Below are 20,409 nucleotides of genomic sequence, written 5' to 3'. Positions count from 1 at the left end.
CCGTGAAAATTTGCACGCATGTCAAGTGAAGTGTATAAAATACTATGGTAAATTAATTATTTTGAAAAACTCTCTCACTTGCATATTTATGGTAATTTATGCAAAAAAGATCATAACATTCACCTTTTTACCCATAAATCATATATTTAAGCATTCTTTTTCATGACATGTAGGCTATTCGTTAAACCATTTGAAACAATAATACGACAAAAAAATTGGAAGAGCTAGGTTATTCCTTATGTAATCTCTCGTTTTAATAATTTCTTATTTATTTCATTGTTTGTTTACTTATTCATTTTATTGTTTTTGTTGTTTTATTTTATTTCTGAATACAACTCAACTGTTTTGACTCCCAAAACAAACACCTAACCTTTAAACAAGACCTACTACCCAATGTTTTTATCTCTTTTTAGGAAAAATATTATTTCCATATGTTTTGTACACAAATCACGAAAATTAGCGATTTTCGGGCCGACATGCAAAGACACAAGGTCACGTGACTTTGATACTGTACGTCTGATTTTCAAAACAAATTGTTTTAAAAGATGCGCAAGACTCGAAATAGAAAAATCTGAAAAATTTCGGAGGAGGGGGGCATAATGGTCCCCCGGCCTTATTTTTTATTTATTTATTTATTTAAAATGGTTTATTTCATTAAAAACATTTGCGGCCCGAGAGCCGAATTGCAGTTTCTTTTACAAAGTATACATCAGTGACAAAGTAAAATTACACGTAAGACATTATGCATGGTAGCATTATGGTAGTAAAATTGGAATTCTTTTGTACATATGATATATAATTGTGCTTCAACGACCTTGGCAAATTGCTTGATACATATACAGAAATTCGAATTGTATTACCATATTGGCAATAAAATTATATATTAAACTTATACAATATATGAATAGTAATACATTTTTGATATTCAAAAGAATTAAATGTTTTGGTTGGAAAATGCATAGCCAGATGGGTAAGGTATGGTTATGGTGTTTTCTTCAATAACAGAAACAGAGACAACAACAGAAACCAAATCCAGGAATTATAAAGTCAAATAGATGCTCCAATGATTTAAACAGATTATACAAATTATACATTGTAGGTAAAATGCAGAACATTTTGTATTTGGGCCAATTTAGTAAAAGGTACATGTAGAATATTGCATAAAAAGAAGATAAGTTTCGCATAACAACATCGGTAAAAGGTTGCCATTGTAATATTCGATATAAAGTGTATCATCTTGGGAATCGTTAAAAAGTCAAACAGGATTTTGTACAATTAAATCTGATTTAGTTAAAAAAGTAAAATTCTATAACATTATTAAAAAATGCAATCACATGTCACCCTTTTTTTTAGGAAGTTATATCAGAGAAATAGAGAGAGAGAGATAGAGAAAGAGAGAAAGAAGGAGAGTGAGAAAAGGGAGAGAGAGAGAGGGGAGGGTGGGAGAGAGATAGGGAGAGAAAGAGAGATAGAGAGAGAGAGAGAAGAGAGAGAGAGAGAGAGAGAGAGGAGAGAGAGAGAGAGGAGAGAGAGAAAGAGAGGGAGGGGAGACAAAGAGTGAGAGTAACAAGACAGAGAGCTAGAGAACAAGAAAGCCATGAAGTGGGTCTCCCCGCTCCGCAGCACAGCACTGAAAGAGAGGAGAAAATAGGGATATTGAGAGAGTGAAAGTAGTAGAGAACAATGAATGTGCTCGTCGAAGGTGAAACTGGTAATTATTCAGTACTATGAGCGTTTAACAATCTGACTAGATATGGCAACGGACTGTTTCTATACCGTGTCGTTTTGCATGACATTTCAGTGAGCTTGCTTTTATTTCTCAGATTTCGAGAATGGGAGTCCCCACGTGTTTAGGGCAGCCAATGACTAAACTTTGACCCATGCTCGAGCAGCTTCTTTGCAAATTTGAGGCACAGACATTCTCTGCGGTCACTCAAAGAGGACACTTTACACAGTTGAAGAGCGTTTTGATACGAGACAAAACGTGGCCCTAACATGAGGCGGCACGCTCGCTTAGGGTTAATTAGGGGCACGTTTAATGATAATCGGAAAATAGGAGTCTTATCGAAATGGATATACTTATTAGAAAAGAAAAGGAGCACGCGTCAAAGTACAAAAAGTAACTATCAGAGGTTAAAATGGGGCACTTCTAAGACCTGAAAAGAGGCACTTACCAGGTATGAAAAAGGGCACTTATGAGAATAAAAAAGGGTCACTGATAATAAAAGCAAAAATGTGATTTGTTGAAAGAAACGGGGTACCTATCAGATGTGAATACGCAAATTTATCGGAGGTGAAGGGGGCTTTCATGAGAATGAGGAAGTGGCTTTTATTAAAAGGATCCGGTAACTTTGTATCAGGTCCTTAAAACAAATCCTTGATTTAGCTCATGATATTCATGCTTGGAAATCGATATCAAATTTTGGGCTGATATTTCTCAGTTTTGAATGCTTAATACATTTTTTTTTAACGGTTTAACAAAACAACTTTTTTAAAAAGCTGACCGTCGTTTTCCAAAAAATTGGGTCGGACGCAAAAGGCAATACAACATTTTGTTGTTGTTAGCCCTCATACACATTTAGTGAAATGTCAATGAATAACACCTAAATATATTACATTTTACGTTTCAAAAGTTTAATTATCAGAAGTTAGAAGAAAATGAAAAGAAAAATAGAGCAAGTTGATATGGAGTAGAGATAGAGAAGAATGGGGAGAAATAAATAAAGAATCTAAATAGAGAAAGGAGGAGTGGGACAAGAGAGTGGAAGGTGACAGAGAGATCGCGAAGAGGTAGAAGAACACTCATATAATTCAGTCCTGTACATGTATTTACATTTAATTCCCCATAATGACTTAAGGTATAATAATCTTGCTGAATTACCTCACTTTTCTCACGTAATTACTGCAGTGAGAAAAAAAATTGCTAACGAATCGATAATTCGTTATATTTGTATTTCCCTTGTCAATCTTCACGTTCCTTTATACACTTTCCTGTCAGGTGCTGACACTAGAATAGTGAACCACTCAACCACTGCAACAAACGAAACGATTACTTTTTGAGGTCTTCAAGTAAGACTTAAGTACAATACACGTTTCATACGTATTGACTATCAGTATTTTATTAATTTTACATTCACCTGCATTAGTCATTAAATGTATAATTATCATAAAACCTCTAAAAATTAAAACATTTTTGTATTATATCTATTTCCATTATCATCGCATCATGCACGAGGCTAACAAGTCAATAACTATAATTGATACACAAATTGACAAGATAAACAATAAAAATATAACTAAAATATAAATTTTATAATTCCTTGACATTCTTTCTGTAAAAAATCATGCAGTGTTTGTATTTTAAATGTAAACATTAGCACCAATGGAAATTGCCCGGAATAATACTTACATAAACAAACGTATTACTGAGAAAAGTATTCGCTCCTGTGATTTCATAAGACAAATGCAATAGTGGTGGCAATTGCTTGCTTCCTAGCCGGTCATTCAACACATGCTCCAGCGACAATTAACAAATCTTTTTTAAGTGACTTGTTATGAATTATTTATTTTATCTGTTACGACTACTTATATTTCAATATTGAGAATGCGAGTTACCCCCATCAATTGTTGCCAGGTAGGACAAACATTATGGCCCGAATTCACAAAGGAGGTTTGTTGAAATACCTAGGTTTATGTGCGTCATATTGAATTGAATTGAATTGAACTTTATTTCATTCATCATAAAAACATCATAACAAACATATAAAATACAAAACATAGCGTACAAGTTAAAGAGAAACATTTACAATACAATACAACAACAAAAATATATATGAATGTGGAAAAAGCTAGAAAAGCCAAAGGCTTTATTGGTGCTGCCACCGAAACAGTAATAAAGTATAATACAGTAATATATTGTTGACGCACATAAACGTAGTTTTGTCTACAAACATCCTTTGTGAATTAGGGCCTATGGATTGCTCTACCTAGCAACACGGAATGTGTCCAATTCGCATGTTGGCTATTGAAATACCATTATTTGAAACAGGTAAATTACATAATTTTTAACATAGCACTTAACAAAGCTTTATGTCAAATATTTGACCTTATATTTTACTACCATTGTTACGGGCTTTATTTAAGGTTATTGGGGTTCAGTAAATAGTGTTTGGTCTAGGATTAAGTTCAGAATTCGGTTAGTGTAAAGAAAGCATTTGTCGTACACTCTCTTTGCCATGACTAGTTCATGTATTTAGATACAAGTTCACCAAGATCTGCTTTCATCAAAGCTGCATCGAGATCCTCCATGGATCTACCCTTGTTTTTCCATTCTTGCAATAATTCTACGAAAGCAGCCCTGAAGTCATTTGACCTTTTCTTCAATATCTGCTCTACGTAGTTGTAGGGGAATCCTAAGACGCTGCCCAGCCTGCCGTATTTCCCATCAGGTAAAAGTCTGGATAAGTTGTAGATCGCTTCATCCGTTATTTCTCTTCTGTTTGACATGATACAATATATTAACATACCTGAATTTAATAACTTGAATGAATAAAGACAGATTATTCTGTAAAAGTTAGATAATCTAAGGGATTCAATAATGTATTGATATTCGCGTGAGTTAAAGCAAAGAAGAGAAATTATACACGTGACAAAAGAGGGATACTTCTGGTAGGTAAGGCATCTCAATATAATGTACATCTATATTGATGTCCCTTTTGCAGCCAATCATCAAATTCTGTGGAACTTTGCAGGAATTGTGAATATGTCAAGTATGTAATATCTGTGAAATTGAAGCATTAGCAGTGTCCTAGTATTTAAATTATGCAAGGAAGCCAGGTTACTTTGTAGACTTCACTTGTATACATGATTAAGTGTATTAGGTGACGGACTGACATCTTTTATTCTTTGTTGATAATATACATTAAATGAGTAGTAACAGGTACATTAGCATATTTTGTCTACATCAACAATCCACTATTTGTACAGGCCAAAATCAAATTGATTGAATCTTTGTAAAAGGGGGGGGGGGGGGGGGGTTTAGTAAGAGGAATTTTTTTCTTTGGTCTCCAAAATTTGAAAAATTGACATTTTTCTCCGTTGGGGGGGGGGGGGTGGTAAGGTCAACTTTTTTAGGTCAGCCATTGGTATAATTATTATTATTATTATTTTTTTTTAAATTATATTTTGTTTTACCAAAGGGGGAAGGGGGGTTTAACCCCCAACCCCCCCCCCCCCCCTCCCCTGCGTACGCGCCTGGTTGTATGCCTATGTTTGAAGCTCACCTGCTAATGCTGGTTGGGGCTGACATGGCAGCCGATGAAGAGCCAGTGGCTGTTTCTTGTTGTTGCCCTGGAAAAAAGGGGAACAATTCGGTTTCGCCACATGAAACGTTCTGGTGTATAATAGATACAAATGTTTACTATGCTCACGACATGTAACACAATGATTTTTTCATTCATTTTCAGTTTCTTGTACAGGTCAAAACTCATTGTCATTATTCTGACCTTAAAGACATAGACCAGTTCTGGCCATGCGATTGCATTGTGAAAGAAACGTTGTGGAATCGATCAAAAAAGGTTGATTATCTAGTATCGGTGTGTACTGCAAGGTTCTGGAATCATCAAAATGATAAGAAATTTGACCCAGTCTTGGTAAAGTTACAAGCACTGTACTTCCTATATTTATCCAGTCCAGATAGATATACTAATTTACCAACTATATCAATTAGCAGGCCGTTTCCTGGCCGTTGCGCTACCCTCCGCAACTAAAATCTTACTTTGAATAAACTATGAACACATGTAACAAACATCAAAAGCTGATGTTTGGATACAATTTTGATTGAATATATAATTTGAATATTAGGAGATTGATTTGTATTTTCCCCTTATTATAATTGTTTCTATCGCACATCTCAAACTGACCGCTTAGTTCTATTCTCCAAAATCTCCAAAACTACTATTCAATTCCAATTTCTGCTATTTACTTTTCTTGTTTGCTTCATTTAAACAGACATGCCAGTGACACCTGAGTTAACATATTGCAATTTATCGAGCTTAATTTTAAGTTTATGCATTGTCATCAATAATCTTTTATTTTTATTTGTTATAATTATGATTATGTATAATATTTAAGGCATCACCTGATACATTTCCTGGAGTCGGAAGAAAAGACTTACGGGTTATAGGAATTTTACATTCCTTTTTTTTTCTTCCCGGCAACTTCGGGAGGTGCAGCAGGGGAAGCCAATTTTATTCTGTCATACTTTGTATCGTATGTGCCATTCTATTGTACCTTGTATTGTATGTTTGAAATAAATAATAATAATAATATTTTTTTTTTATCATCACGTATTAGTCAAAACATGTTCTTTCACATGATTGGTAATAAGAGCTTCCATTTCATTTTTTGAGCGGGGGGCGTTTCCAAAACTGGCCTTTACCTCTAACGAAAGTAATTTATTCATGACCATAATCTGCTTCGCAACCTGTCAGCACTTTTCTCCATTTCTGTATGAAATGCATTTTTTAAAAGCATCTACTCAAACAAAATTGCCACATGCTAAATTTAGCTCACCGGGATTGGAAGAGCTTAGATATTCATCTGCCAGGTTAACAAATCCAGCTCTCAATAGTGCCGACCTCAATTCCGCCTTTTCTGTCAACGTTGTTTGTCCTTTTTGCCACGTCCTGAGCATATCCAATGTTCCCATATAACTCCCTCCTTGTTGGGCGTTTGCGTTAATGTAACGACGAATAGATGAGGGCTGAAGTCCCAATGCAACTCCGAGATTATCAATCTCTATATCTGTACATAGGGCCTTAGCTATTTCTTTCAAGATGCCGTCGAAATCGACATTGACCATGGAGCTCATTCTACATTTATTTATTCAAATAGTAAAGATAAAAAAAATAACATTAAATGAAAATGCTCCGTAAAATGTAAAACAGAACGAATGTTGTCATATAGGGCTTACTCAATGTCAGCATGTTTACGACATAATAACAAATTACGGCAGAAGCAGCAGCATGAACAATAACAACACCATTTTCGTTAATATAAAAATACGTCAAAAGTTGAGCAAAAATTACCAACGTCAGCTTCATACGAAAAACAGCACGTAATTGTAAGGTGTTGAGTAGAAAATTAAAAAAAGGAAACAACAACTGCACAACCACAATTACAAAAGAAAGCCCCAATACAAAAATTAATAAAATTAACAGGAGGAGATCACACAAAATATAAGTGGCATACAAATATTTTAGATGAATTTATATTCAGTAATATGGGTCTTTGATCTATATTGAAGTTTTGGTGCACGAGAAGAGATAAGGCCAAACCCCAGTAAAAAACAAATGCATTTTAAAAATATGCCATTTCGCATGTTGCATCAGGGGAACTTTACACTAGATACTACAGAGATTAAAAATTGTCTTTTAGTAAACTCACAATAAAATTCTTTCCATGTACTTTCTGGCTTAATTTAGTACAGTACAGAACTTTAAAAAAAAAATTATCCTTGTGACAGCAAGGAATGTTTTGACAGCGAAAAGGTTAACCAGAGCATACTTGTACTAACATATAGTTGTATACATATCTTAGACACTGTGTTATCTATCTGTATAAATTTTAATGTGTATAAATGGCTCAGGCTACCAAAGTTAAAGGAAATACAAGTTTGGGTATCGGGTCATGAATTTGGTTCAAACGAACATATTTGAAGCATATGCTTTCCTTCAATATTCAATAATCGTTGGCCGTTGAAATAGAGCCGAAAGTGATGAAAATGTAATAATAAACTCTTTATGTTGCATAGCTCCCTCTCAAAATTTAAAACATTAACAAATCCGCTGTACGGCCATGCATTATGGCTAGAGGCATGGGCACACAGAAGATTTGTTTCTGTTGGGGACCGGGGAGTAATTCAATGAATTATTGATAATTTATTGCATTTTCTTTTTTTATATTTTTATTTGTGGGAACTGCCCTCTACCCTAGCCCCCGCTTCGTAAAGTCATGGTTCAGTGGCAAAGCAATGGCCTCGTAACTGTGAGGCCTCAGGATAAAAAAATACGTGTCCATGTGCTATATTAGTGCCCTTTTGTGGGGCATTTATCCTCATTACTATCATTTATGACTTAAGGGCGTAGTTGATAAGCATAGTAGCATACACATGCTTTAGAAGTCACGCAGACTAAACAATGGCAAATTATTATTCAATAAAATCTGAGAATGTATACTATTATATAGATCTATTAGGAATAAATCAATGTCAAAATAATACCATAAATTGGGGTAAAAAAATATTCCAACTATATGAGCGACAGTGTATATAAGTACGGTATATCTACAGTGCGTCCCAGAAAAAACGAAACCGAGAACTATCGATGTTTTATAATATCTTAGTCACAGTTATAATCAATAAATGACACATATTTGGAAAGCTTAGATCCTCTTCTTTTATTTGATGCAACTCATATGATGCATGAGTGATTTAGATGAATATGAAGAGAGGGAACCAAAAAGTCATTCGGCGGGCGGTATCTGAATTTCAAAGAGAAAATTACATTTCTAAAAAGTTGAGTTTTTGCCCTTTCATATGACACCTCAATCGTGAAAATGAGCAAGGAATGACAAAATTCTGTTTGTTTAAAGTAGTGCTTGCATTTCCATAATTTTATCAAACGAATTCGTTTTCACTGGCTCCCTGCCGTAGCAACAAGCAGAATGGACGACAGACTTAACTCCGTTTCGTTGACAATCAGCCATGCATGAAGTCTTTCGTCTACGGCTGAATGTCAACGAAACGGAGTTAAGTCTTTTGTTAAATCCGTTTGCTGCTACAGCAGAAAGCCAGTGAAAACGAATTCGTTTTAAAATAAAATAAAATTTATTCCTAACTCATTTCTCCTGACTGAGGTGTCATATGTAAGGGCAGAAACTCAACTTTCTAGAAATGTGTTTTTCTTTTTGAAATTCAGATACCGTCCGCCAAATTACTTTTTGTTATCCTGTCTTCAAATTCATTTTAATCACTCATGCGTGAAATATGGATTATACGAGTTGTATCAAATGAAAGAGGAGGATCTAAGCTTTCCAAATATGTGTCACTTATCAATTATAATTGTGATTGAGTTAAGATAAAACATCGATAATTGTCGGTTTCGTTTTTTCTGGGACGCACTGTATATATATATATATACATATATATATTGGATAAGGCAGACTAATGGAACATGGTTGCAACTCCGAGTTTCACGCCTTGCGAGCTATCATCAGGCAACTGGTAGCATGATTACTCTACAATCTACATATACAATACAATACAAAACAATAAGATTTACTCATGGGTGAAGGGGCTATTGTAATTGGCCAGGTACTGCGATGGAATTTCACGAAGGAGCGCCCGACAAGGAGAAAGCAAAACCAGAAACGAAACATTATCTGGTTCAACCCTCCATTAAGCAAAAAACGTCGCAACCAACATCGGCAGATCGTTCCTGAGGCTTGTTGATAAGCACTTCCCATGATGGCAAGCTGAGGTACGGCAACCATCTACAGTCCTTCCGACATGAGAAGCACAAAAACAGCACAGAACTCTCCAAACACATTTGGCAACTCAAACACCAAAGCACCCCATTCACCATCGAGTGGTCGATCTCCAGCAAGGCCCATGCGTACTCCAGCGAAACAAAGAAATGCAACCTGTGCCTAACTGAGAAGCTTGCCATCATCAACGCCAAGAAACAGTCACTCCTGAACAAAGGACCAGAACTCATCTCCAAATGCCGCCATGAAAACAAATTCTACCTCTGCAACTTCAAAAGAGACTATACTTAATTAAATATATATATATTTATGTACCAGCACCTTGGTGAAGACTATTTTGCGATACCCCCTCCCATGTTTAAAATTCCATCGCAGTACCTGAGCAATTACAATAGCCCCTTCACCCATGAGTAAATCTTATTGTTTTGTATTGTATTGTATTAGTTAAAGGTAAAGACCAGTTATGGTCATGCGATTGCATTGTGAAAGAAACGTTGTGGAATCGATCAGAAAAGGTTGATCATCTAGCATCTAGCATCTGCAAGGTTCTGGAATCATCAAAATGATAAGAAATTTGGCCCATTCTTCGTAAAGTTACAAGCACTATACACAGAAAGATGTATATGGGACTACCCTATATCTCTCATAGACCATGAGAGAAACAAATTTACCAAATATATGAATTAGTAAGTGGTTTTCCGGCAAATTTGTTATCATCATGTATTAGTCAAAACATATTCTTTCACATGATTGGTAATGAGAGCTTCCATTTCATTTTTTGAAATTGGGGCGTTTCCAATACTGGTCTTTACCTTTAAGCCTTATTTTGAACGTATTGTAGATTGTAGAGTAATCATGCTACCAGTTGCCTGATGAACGCTTGCAAGGCGTGAAACTCGGAGTTGCAACCATGTTCCATTAGTCTGCCTTATCCAATATATATTTTGCTCTGCCCATAAGCATTGAGCACTGTACGAGGAATAGACCAAATCTAAGTATATATATATATATACGTATATATATATTGGATAAGGACCAAATCTAAGTATATATATATATATGTATATACATATATACTGTATATTTCTTTGTGTATGTATGTGTGTGAGGGTTTTGCTAGTGTTTAGAGGTTTGTGTGTATTTGTTTGAGTGTGTGTATTTGTGAGTGTTGTAGTGCCTATACATGGTATTCTCTGGCGATAAATGTTATCTTGTAATTTATCAGGAGATATCCCCTTGAAGGAAAAACGCGTACGATGCCTTGTTCACTACGTTCACTACGCAGTATATGAAAACGCTGTACCTCATCACGTTACGGTGTCTCACGGTAGAGGATGGGAGCGAGACTGAACTATCAACTGTGGAAAGCAAGAAACGTTACACTTGTTATCAATAAAAAGTTGAATGAGTCGGTTTGTGTATTTAATCATAGATCACATAACTCATTTATGTATCACATAATAATTATCTACTTCCGTTCAATGAAATGAATACTGAAAATACAAAGAAAAATAGATTTTGGATATTCTTATGATGCTTATGGAAGATGCAAGAAGAGCGATAAGGTAATATGATTGACGACCGAACATGATATAATGGGTACTAGCCTATTCATGCACTAAAGTAGAATTGAAAAATGTAATAATATATTATTAGTAAGACTTTAGATATAAATGTGGAATATAAAATCAAATATACAAATATATATATATATGTATATACATGTAACATTCCAGACGACAATTTACTGTCAACAAAATGATGAATTGACCTCTAATTAAAGTCAGAGCTACGTCTATTTTATACCGATTATACGACCTACATGTATGATCCAGTGGCAATTCCTGTGAGCCAATTTCAAATCACACCCTTGACCTACCCTTCACCCTAAATATCAGGAAACCAATGAAATCCAAGTCAAAACCCTCTTTCTGACGAAATGACGTCCGGAGCAAACGTCGGGACATATTTAGAGACTGTAATGTATTAAATATACCTTGAGTGAGTAGGGTCACCTCCTCTTTGTTTTCATCTCTTCCGGAGGGTCGTCGACCTTAAAAACAAAAGTACATCAGCATTAACATTTCATATCTGTATTGCAGCTTCAAATTGAGTTTGGTTTCGTTATTAAAACTTTTAAAAAATATTTTTAAAAACGCATGTAGGCACACTGATTTTTTTCTTTTACTTCTACAAAATACTTCTCCCCGTCCCTATATTTCAAAATGGCTGACGGAAAATACCCTAATATATGAACAAAAAGTAATACACACAGATCAAGATTTAAAAGTAGATGTTTTAGGGCTAAATAAACTCTTAAAGATAAAGTTGAGTTCAGGTCATGCGATCGCATTGTGAAAGAAACGGTGTGGAATTGATCACAAATGGTTGATCATGTAGCATATAAGTATTGGTGTGTACTGCAAGGTTCTTGAGTCATCAAAATGGTGGTAAATCTGGCCAAGTCTTGAAAGAGTAAGACGTACTGTACATGGTAAAGCTACATTTGATTTTACAAGCATGTGGCATAAATATCCTGCCTCATTTTTAAGCTGTTATTTGTCATATTTAGAGTATGAAGGCACTTGACGAGCCATGCTTTTGAGTGAAGATTTCTTCTCTCATGTTTTTCCACACTTGCATAATGATAACGCTCACAAATTATATTTACCTCTCTCCAGAACTCAATCTTCTTTTAAAATGAGTTTTGTTAATTTTACCCAATAAAGGTCCTTTCGGATGTAAAAGGCAAACCGTCTGAAACAAGTGGTAAGAACCACCGCGTCAAAAAATGTAAGTGATTGGTAACTACGGGCAAAAAAAGGTGTAGGCGAGGCAAATAGGGTAAGACGTGAGAACACGCCAAATTAATTTAATGGGTACTAGCCTATTAATGCACTAAAATAGCATTGACAAAATTAATGATATATTATTGTTAAGACTTTAGGTATAAATGTAGAATTTAAAATAAAATATACACATATACGTATATATATATATATATATCAATATAACGTTCCAGACGACAATTTACTGTCAACAAAATGATGAATAAACCTCTAAATAAAGTCAGAGCTACGTCTATTTTATACCGATTATACGACCTACATGTATGATCCAGTGGCAATTCCTGTGAGCCAATTTCAAATCACACCCTTGACCTACCCTTAACCCTAAATATCAGGAAACCAATGAAATCCAAGTCAAAACTCTCTTTCTGACGAAATGACGTCCGGAGCAAACGTCGGGACATATTTAGAGACTGCAATGTATTAAATATACCTTGATTGAGTAGGGTCACCTCCTCTTTGTTTTCATCTCTTCCGGAGGGTCGTCGACCTTAAAAACAAAAGCACATCAGCATTAACATTTCATATCTGTATTGCAGCTTCAAATAGAGTTTGGTTTCGTGATTAAAACTTTTAAAAAATATTTTAAAAAAACGCATGTAGGCACATTAATTTTCTTCTTTTACTTCTACAAAAAACTACTCCCCGTCTCTATATATCAAAATGGCTGACGGAAAATACCCTAATATATGAAAAAGCGGTAAAATTTATCCAATATTGGGTAGAATTCTATCAATCAAAACGTGTTTTCGAGTACTTGTCAGCATATTTCATATGTAAACTTGCCTGTTGCTTTCGAACGATAGAGGAAACGTGTGATGATCGTGAGGGAGATGCCAGCAATGGCTACAAACAGCACCATGCGTATTGTCATCCAGTCGATTTGACTACCCGTCACATTTTTTCCAGTTGTGTTTGGTACATCTAAGGCAGGACGATAAGTTGAAAGAAAAGTAATATCTGACTTTATAAGGAAGACTAAATCTAAGAACGATAACCATGTGAGTGTTATTTTCTGAAGAGATCTATCTGTTCAACATCTTCATGACTTGTGTAAATAACAACAAAAACAACAAAAATAATGATGATAATGATCATAAATAACAACAGTGATAGAATAATAACAGTTATGATACTACTTATAATAGTTATATTAATGATAGTGATATTTATGATAACAATGAAAATATGATAATAAAGTTTCATTTTAAAGCAAAAGGGATACAACGGAACATTTCGCCTAATCCTCAGCTATACAGCTATTAAAAAACTAAATGCAATTTCATACTTACATATTTCTACAGTTGTCGTTGGGTATCACAGGCATGATGGCTTATCCAGCCTAGCAACATATTTTCTATTGTGCAATTCGCTTTCCGGCTTCTGGGATGCAACCTATACATGTTGGGTGGGTGGATTGGCCGCGGGGATATTGTATACATTTGGTTTTGGTACATTGCGAGTGTTGGCTTGTTTGAAATAGATTAGTTGATTATTTGATTCCATTATTGTGTGTTTATATTTTTACTAAAGTATCATGTAATTTCTAATTGGTTTCTATTCAAAATTGTGGTTGCTAAATAATTTTATCATAACTTTAATTCTGACTTTATAATATATACATAAATATACATATTATGTATGATAAATTTATTTTGATGTTTAAGTGTAAGCTTTTGATATTCAGGACCAGGATGTAAACCAGTCTTTTCCGATCTTGTTATCCTGATGAACTATGTTCAAATAAATCAAATATATAAACCAATCAATTAATTCCTATAAAAAAGAAAATATACTATGCTGTAATATTTATAACATTAACATCTATTTTATGATATGTATTATAAAAATAGTGCATCTTTTCAATGCGCAAATACAGTACAATAGTTATCCGATTGTCCTATATGGGCATACTGCACACAGTTTAATCTCCCTGTTCCACACTGTATTTATCGTGAGATAGTTTTACCAAAGGCTTCATTATTGTTTTCCGTGCTAGATGAAATATAAAGATGTTAGGAAGTTGCCATGGATAGGAAATGGGTAATTTGGCAAAGCCCTTCATCATGTCGCACAATCAATCCATTTCATATCGACACACAAAGCGAAGCAAGGTTGATACATTTCGAACCTTCCCGGATTCTTATTTAAAACCTGAGTGGAGAGTGGCAAATGTAGATTAATGTCTTTCCAAAGGACTTTTGGATTGAGAGTCAAGTGAATGAACCTATATGCCACAGCACCTACACACAATTGTACGTATCATTCAGAAAGGTGGTTTTATAATACTGCTACTCCACATGATTTAGCGAATTTCCCTGTCATTTCCTAACAATCCCTGGTAAATAAGCTATACCATACTGCTTACGTAATACGTACTACACCCACGTCCGCAACCTAGAGACTTTAGCCCGCACGGACACTTAGTCAATTCAAGCCAATCCAATTATTAATTGTAACATAACTTTGTTATTCCTAGGTCATTTTACCTGATTGAGGTGTCGTATGAAAGTGCAAAAATTGAACTTTCTAGAAATGTATTTTCTTTCTTGAAATTCAGATACCGCCCGCCAAATGACCTTTTGGTTTCCTCTCTTCAAATTGCTTTTAATCACTCATGCGTTTCCAAATGTGTGTCATTTATTAATTATAATTGTAATTAAGTTATGATAAAACATCGATGGATGTTGGTTTCATTTTTTCTGGGACGCACTGTACATACAAGTATGTAGGTATGTTTACATATTGCGTCTCAATACAAGTTAAACAGAGATTGACAGAATCATTTATTTAGTTTCCTCTTGTTATACATGAATGTATATATATATATATATATATCATTTATTTGCCTAAACTTTCTTTCTCCCTCTGGTCATCTCGCTTTATATTGCATGACATTACAACTTACATTTTCTAAATAAAGCAATACAAATCCCATAATCTACATACATAATTTCCATGCACGATACCTTAGTGTGATTCAACCATGGTCTCGCCGTAGGCACATTCTTTATTTGAGTATTAAAACAAAATTACATCCATGCATAAACTAAGCATGTCTCTGTCAGGTGTGTGTCAATGTCATGAGTAGTTGCAATAGAGATCCTACATAGACCATGCAATCTACATAGTTTCATGCACTCTAATATAGCACTACAAGTGACAAGGGTAAGTTCCCGTAAAATAAATCAGCCCAGGTTTTTAACTCTTCGCTTGGCGCCAACGTAAGTTGCCGAACAAGCGTTATGAAACCAGCCCCTTTCCGATTAATTAATTTTACTTACCCTGTAAATCTGCCATGTCTGCCATAGATGATAACTCCGTGTATTAATATCTTAATATCAAGGGAACGTTTCACGAAACCGTCACAAGTACAAGTTCACCGTCCTCCAGTTGAATAGCGTGTTAACTTTATATACGCGCGTTTCAATGGGTTGTTGGCGAACCACATATGGCTGCATTGCCTTGCTCATATTCATGCAGGTACGGGCATAACGAGTCGATCATGATATAGTTGCATACTCCTTACACGGAAATTCCACATGAAAAGCTCGCACCACAATACCTAATTAGAAATGAATCATAATTTGCCATGCCAATTCATATCGTCTACCACCATTTACACTACTTATTGGTGTTGCTGTTTTTGTTGGGTTTATTGGCGCTATCCAATTATCATACTTATCGAATTACAATACTTAATCTGCTATGGTGATTATTTAAAAAAGCCTTGACATTGTTTAAAAACAGTGGCACAAAAGCATTATGGGCTCTTGGAAGAGGTGACAAATAATTTGCGGGCGTTATCATTGTTGTTATGGAAGTGTGGAAGGACATCAGATTCAAAACTTTCCCTGAAAAGCATGGCTCTTCAAATGCTTATATATTCTGAATATTGCATGTAACCCAGCGAGTGACAACATAAACATTGGGACGGATTTTTATGTCACATGTTCGTGTAGCCCCATATACATCTTTCTGTATACAGTGCTTGTAACTTTACCGAGACTGGGCTAAATTTCTCATCATTTTGATAATTCCAGAACCTTGCAGTACACACCAATACGTATATGCCAAATAATAAACACTTTCTGATCGATTTCACACCTTTTCTTTCACAATGCAATTGCATGACCTGAAGTCAAATGTATGTTTAAAGTTAAGGAATCTGCATGAAGACAACCTGCAAGTTTCAGTTCCGTGATGATTCAGTCCGACCTTATATCATACACAAAACAATCCTAATGAACTTCAATAATGATATACGCTTTTGTCCGTGAAGTTGAAGTTGAAATTCGATAAAGGCTAACAAAAAATATATACTCGTCTAAAGGGAAATATCATCATTGTATTTGCTTGCAGTCTTAGCAGAATAAAAAAAAACAGACGTTTAAAAAATTGCATTTGTGATCTTGCTTTCTCACGATTTCGATGAATACATTTCGTAAAAACGATAATTTCAGAGTTGGTAATATTTCGTTTCGTATTAAAGGTCTTTTCAATCTTTCTTGATTAGAATGTGATTAAAATCCATTCAGGATTGTTTTTCTTCTTTCTGAGATGCACACTACGACTTTATATTTACCATTAATATGAATATGCCAAATGCACATGAATATTCAGATCATCACAATAAATCGCAAAGTATGGTGCTTAAGCAGACTAAGCACTTTACTGTATAATAGGTAATGCCTAACAAACTTTAGTGCAATTTCTCGACCAAATTAGATAGGCGTAATTTGTTGTCCTATCACGATCACACTTTACTTCAACTTTAAGCAGGAGTCGCCAAAGTTGGGCCTAAAAACTGCCCCGCAAGTAATTAGATGTATAATCCATCTCATTCAAAGATTTTGGCAAACAATCTATTTTTAGTTTAGAGGCAACGCGTTATCATACAATGATCGAATACAATTGATGTTAAAGAATACCCATTTGAAAATATGCAATCATTGTTAAAACTTGTTCATCCATCATGAACCAATGCTTTCAGTACACATGTGGTAGTGCAAAATGATTTAGGGAACAATAGTTGGGAATCCAATTTCTACAGCATATCACGCGATAAACTGAGAGATGCTCCGACCTTCACATGTTAGTGAAAAGTCTCTCTCATTTGGTATATTGTCAAAGTTAATATAGGTAATATAATTTACGAACTTTATTTTCTCAGTGTACCGTGGAGATAACTATGATACACTTCACTAAATCAACTTCTCCCTTTCTCTTCAATTTTCTTTCTCTATCCTATTTTTCCCACATAATTATTATATATATATCTCTCTCTCTATCCCTTGTCTTTCTTTTCTATCATGCTTGCTTTCTGCGTTTCTCCTCTACCTGTACCTGTCTTCTAAATAATCTCTTTCTCTTCCTTTTTCTCTTTCTTTCCTAACAATTTTTTTTTTTGGCAAGACTTGTCACACTCGACACATGTGAGGTAAATGGGTACCTGGCAGGACCCACAGAGTATGACAATTTATCTTGGTTTAAAATAATGATAGGAATTTACACAGACAAGTGAGCTAGGATTGCAATAATGTACCTTCATTGAGGAAACATTTACATTAGGAAAGGCATTATTTCATGATGAAAGAGTTATAACAATGGAGAGATATGACTAACACATTTGTATGAATCAAATTTCAGATTGAACCTGCATTGCTGTATCCAGGGTATCTTCATGGTTTTGCTGGTTCTGTCGTCGATGGTGTCAGGGGCTTTTTAGGCCACAGTTAGCAATGTGCGTTCGCTTTGTAACTTTCATATGAGCAATGGAATACAGTCAATGGTAATAATGTTACATCTTCTTTTGTATTGTAATCGCACCGTATAATAATAATAATAATAATAATAATAATAATAATAGTGGGTTCTTGTATAGCGCTAATGTCAGTCAGATTTGACCCTCCTGGCGCTCCCGATTATAATTATCTATACTGATTGATAAAACACAAACGACTAATATAACCATCATTACGATAGTGACTGATCATGAGCAGTAGCAAGCCAAATAATCAGCTTCAACGTAGAGGGCAATATTATAATTATGGACAAGCATACTTTGATCAAGTCTGCCAAATACATGTACATACAAGAATGAGAATCACAGATTCAAACGTTGTAAGTGTTGATTTTTTGAAGGAAATCGGAAATAAAGAATCATTCCCTAAGGTCAATCCATTATCAAAACATATGGACAAATTTTACAAAAATCTATTCTAGACTTCATTCGAAGTAAAACAAAAATGGATTTTGCCTCGCATCAAACCCCAGCCTGGCATTTTTTCGTCAAAAATTGGTCAACATTTGCCACTCGATCTCTACCCTTGTGTACTATTATCATTATTATTATTATTGTCTTCATCATCGATACTTTTTATTATTACTAAATAACTAGTTATCATCAATATGATAAGGAGAAATGTAGAAAAGAGAACTTGATTTCGGGTTATAAACTAAAAACTTCACGTTGTACTCTGCTGCCACTGTATGGCTTACAAGTCACGACTGAGTGCTTACTTTACTTATAAACATGTTTGTTCAGTCATGGACCCTACTATACGAGTTGTAGTAGGGTCCATGGTTCAGTTGAGTTCTATTCGGATACAAATGCATCATTCAATTCAAACATAGTGAACTGTGAATTGCTTATGCATACGATCCTACAGCAGCTTATGATTAAGTACATGTATATTTCAAATTAAGGAAACAGTTCCTCTATCGTTTAACATTGTTAGATCTGAGATGCACGGCCATACGTGTTATCAGTGTCTGTAATATGGTATAACATTGAAGCCCTAAACACATCGCGCTTCAAGTGCCTCAAACAAGTTTACCGGTTTTACCATACTCGTTTTCCCCAATAGACTGTAGTGTTATGAAAACCGTTTGGCAATTAAACGCAAAATTTGGCTTCGGTTTCCAATCATAAATATCTTGATAATCAGACAGGCGATCGAATGGTAAAAGGCATGGGGTTCCTGATTGACCTAAAGGTTTATAATTATCATTGCATCATGAGCTAGCATGAGCTAAATCCAGGATTTAGTTTCATAATCTGAGACAATGTTACCGGATCCCTTTAAGGAAACCTTTCCTCCATTAGGACAATGTACACGCATTTGGTACTCATACACACCAATGCAGCGTTGCAGAATACGAGACCAAACGTACACTATTTTCTATACACACAAATGTGGGAATTCCCACTTTGGGAATTGCACATTTGTATTTAAAATTGCAAAGTGGATGAGTGTGACATGATCATAGAAGTTGCGAACCTGACTAGTCTCCCCCGAAGCCCCTGGTGTTTCTACAGGGATTGATTCGATTGATTGAATGATTCATGCTTTTATTTATATTCCATGCACACACAAAAAGGGAAACGAATTAGAGAGATAGTAGTAGTATGGAGGGAGATGTAACTAGTACATTCTGTAGACATTATAGGCATGGGTGCAAGATGTAAAAGCGAACAAAATAATTTGACAAAAATAATCATTGCAATTAAAGAGCTGTCTAAAGGTCATCGTTCATACTGCTGTAGAAAATCACATTTAAGTGCATTCCTGAAATAAGTTGCTCTCTTTTTGAAATCATTTGGGGCCTGTTAAAGTGGAAACATTACTAGCAAGTAGGGTTCTCAATTTTGGAAGGTGAAAAGAGCCGGCAGCTTACCTGGTGGGGTAGCTGTGTAATTTGGTATTTTTTCTAAACATTGTTACAACAACTCTAGGTAACTCATCCTTACTGAGCGAAAACATACAAATCCCCAAATTATGGGAAAACAGGTCACGTATCTTTTACATTTTGTTAGAGTAAAAGAGTGTATATGTGTGTCAGCTGGCGACAGGGGAGGGGCCAAAGAGGGGGCCGGATTTGTGAGAGAATATTTAGCGGCGAAACAGCCAGCCGGTGAATAAGCGGGAGAGGGGGGAAGGGGCACAATTTGTTTTGGTTTTGTTTTTCCTCCCGAAAATGTGAAAATTGCGCCGGCCGATTATTCGCTCAG

General features: G+C 35.2%; 1 protein-coding gene across 1 annotated transcript in view; it reads left to right on the top strand.

Moving 5' to 3' along the window:
• LOC105441859 overlaps positions 1-9,837 on the top strand; it is a 42,586-nt gene extending 32,749 nt beyond the window's left edge. Inside the window, exon 5 of the mRNA XM_011673409.2 lies at positions 9,516-9,837. Within this exon, the coding sequence (XP_011671711.2) occupies positions 9,516-9,837 (322 nt within the window). The remainder of the gene's footprint in view (positions 1-9,515) is intronic.
• The last annotated feature ends 10,572 nt before the right edge of the window (positions 9,838-20,409 follow it).

This window comes from Strongylocentrotus purpuratus, unplaced genomic scaffold, assembly GCF_000002235.5.
Source record: "Strongylocentrotus purpuratus isolate Spur 01 unplaced genomic scaffold, Spur_5.0 spur5_scaffold_1, whole genome shotgun sequence".
In the NCBI taxonomy this organism is placed as follows: domain Eukaryota; kingdom Metazoa; phylum Echinodermata; class Echinoidea; order Camarodonta; family Strongylocentrotidae; genus Strongylocentrotus; species Strongylocentrotus purpuratus.
The sequence above is the reverse complement of the archived record's forward strand: the minus strand, read 5'-3'. Positions and strand labels throughout refer to the sequence as shown.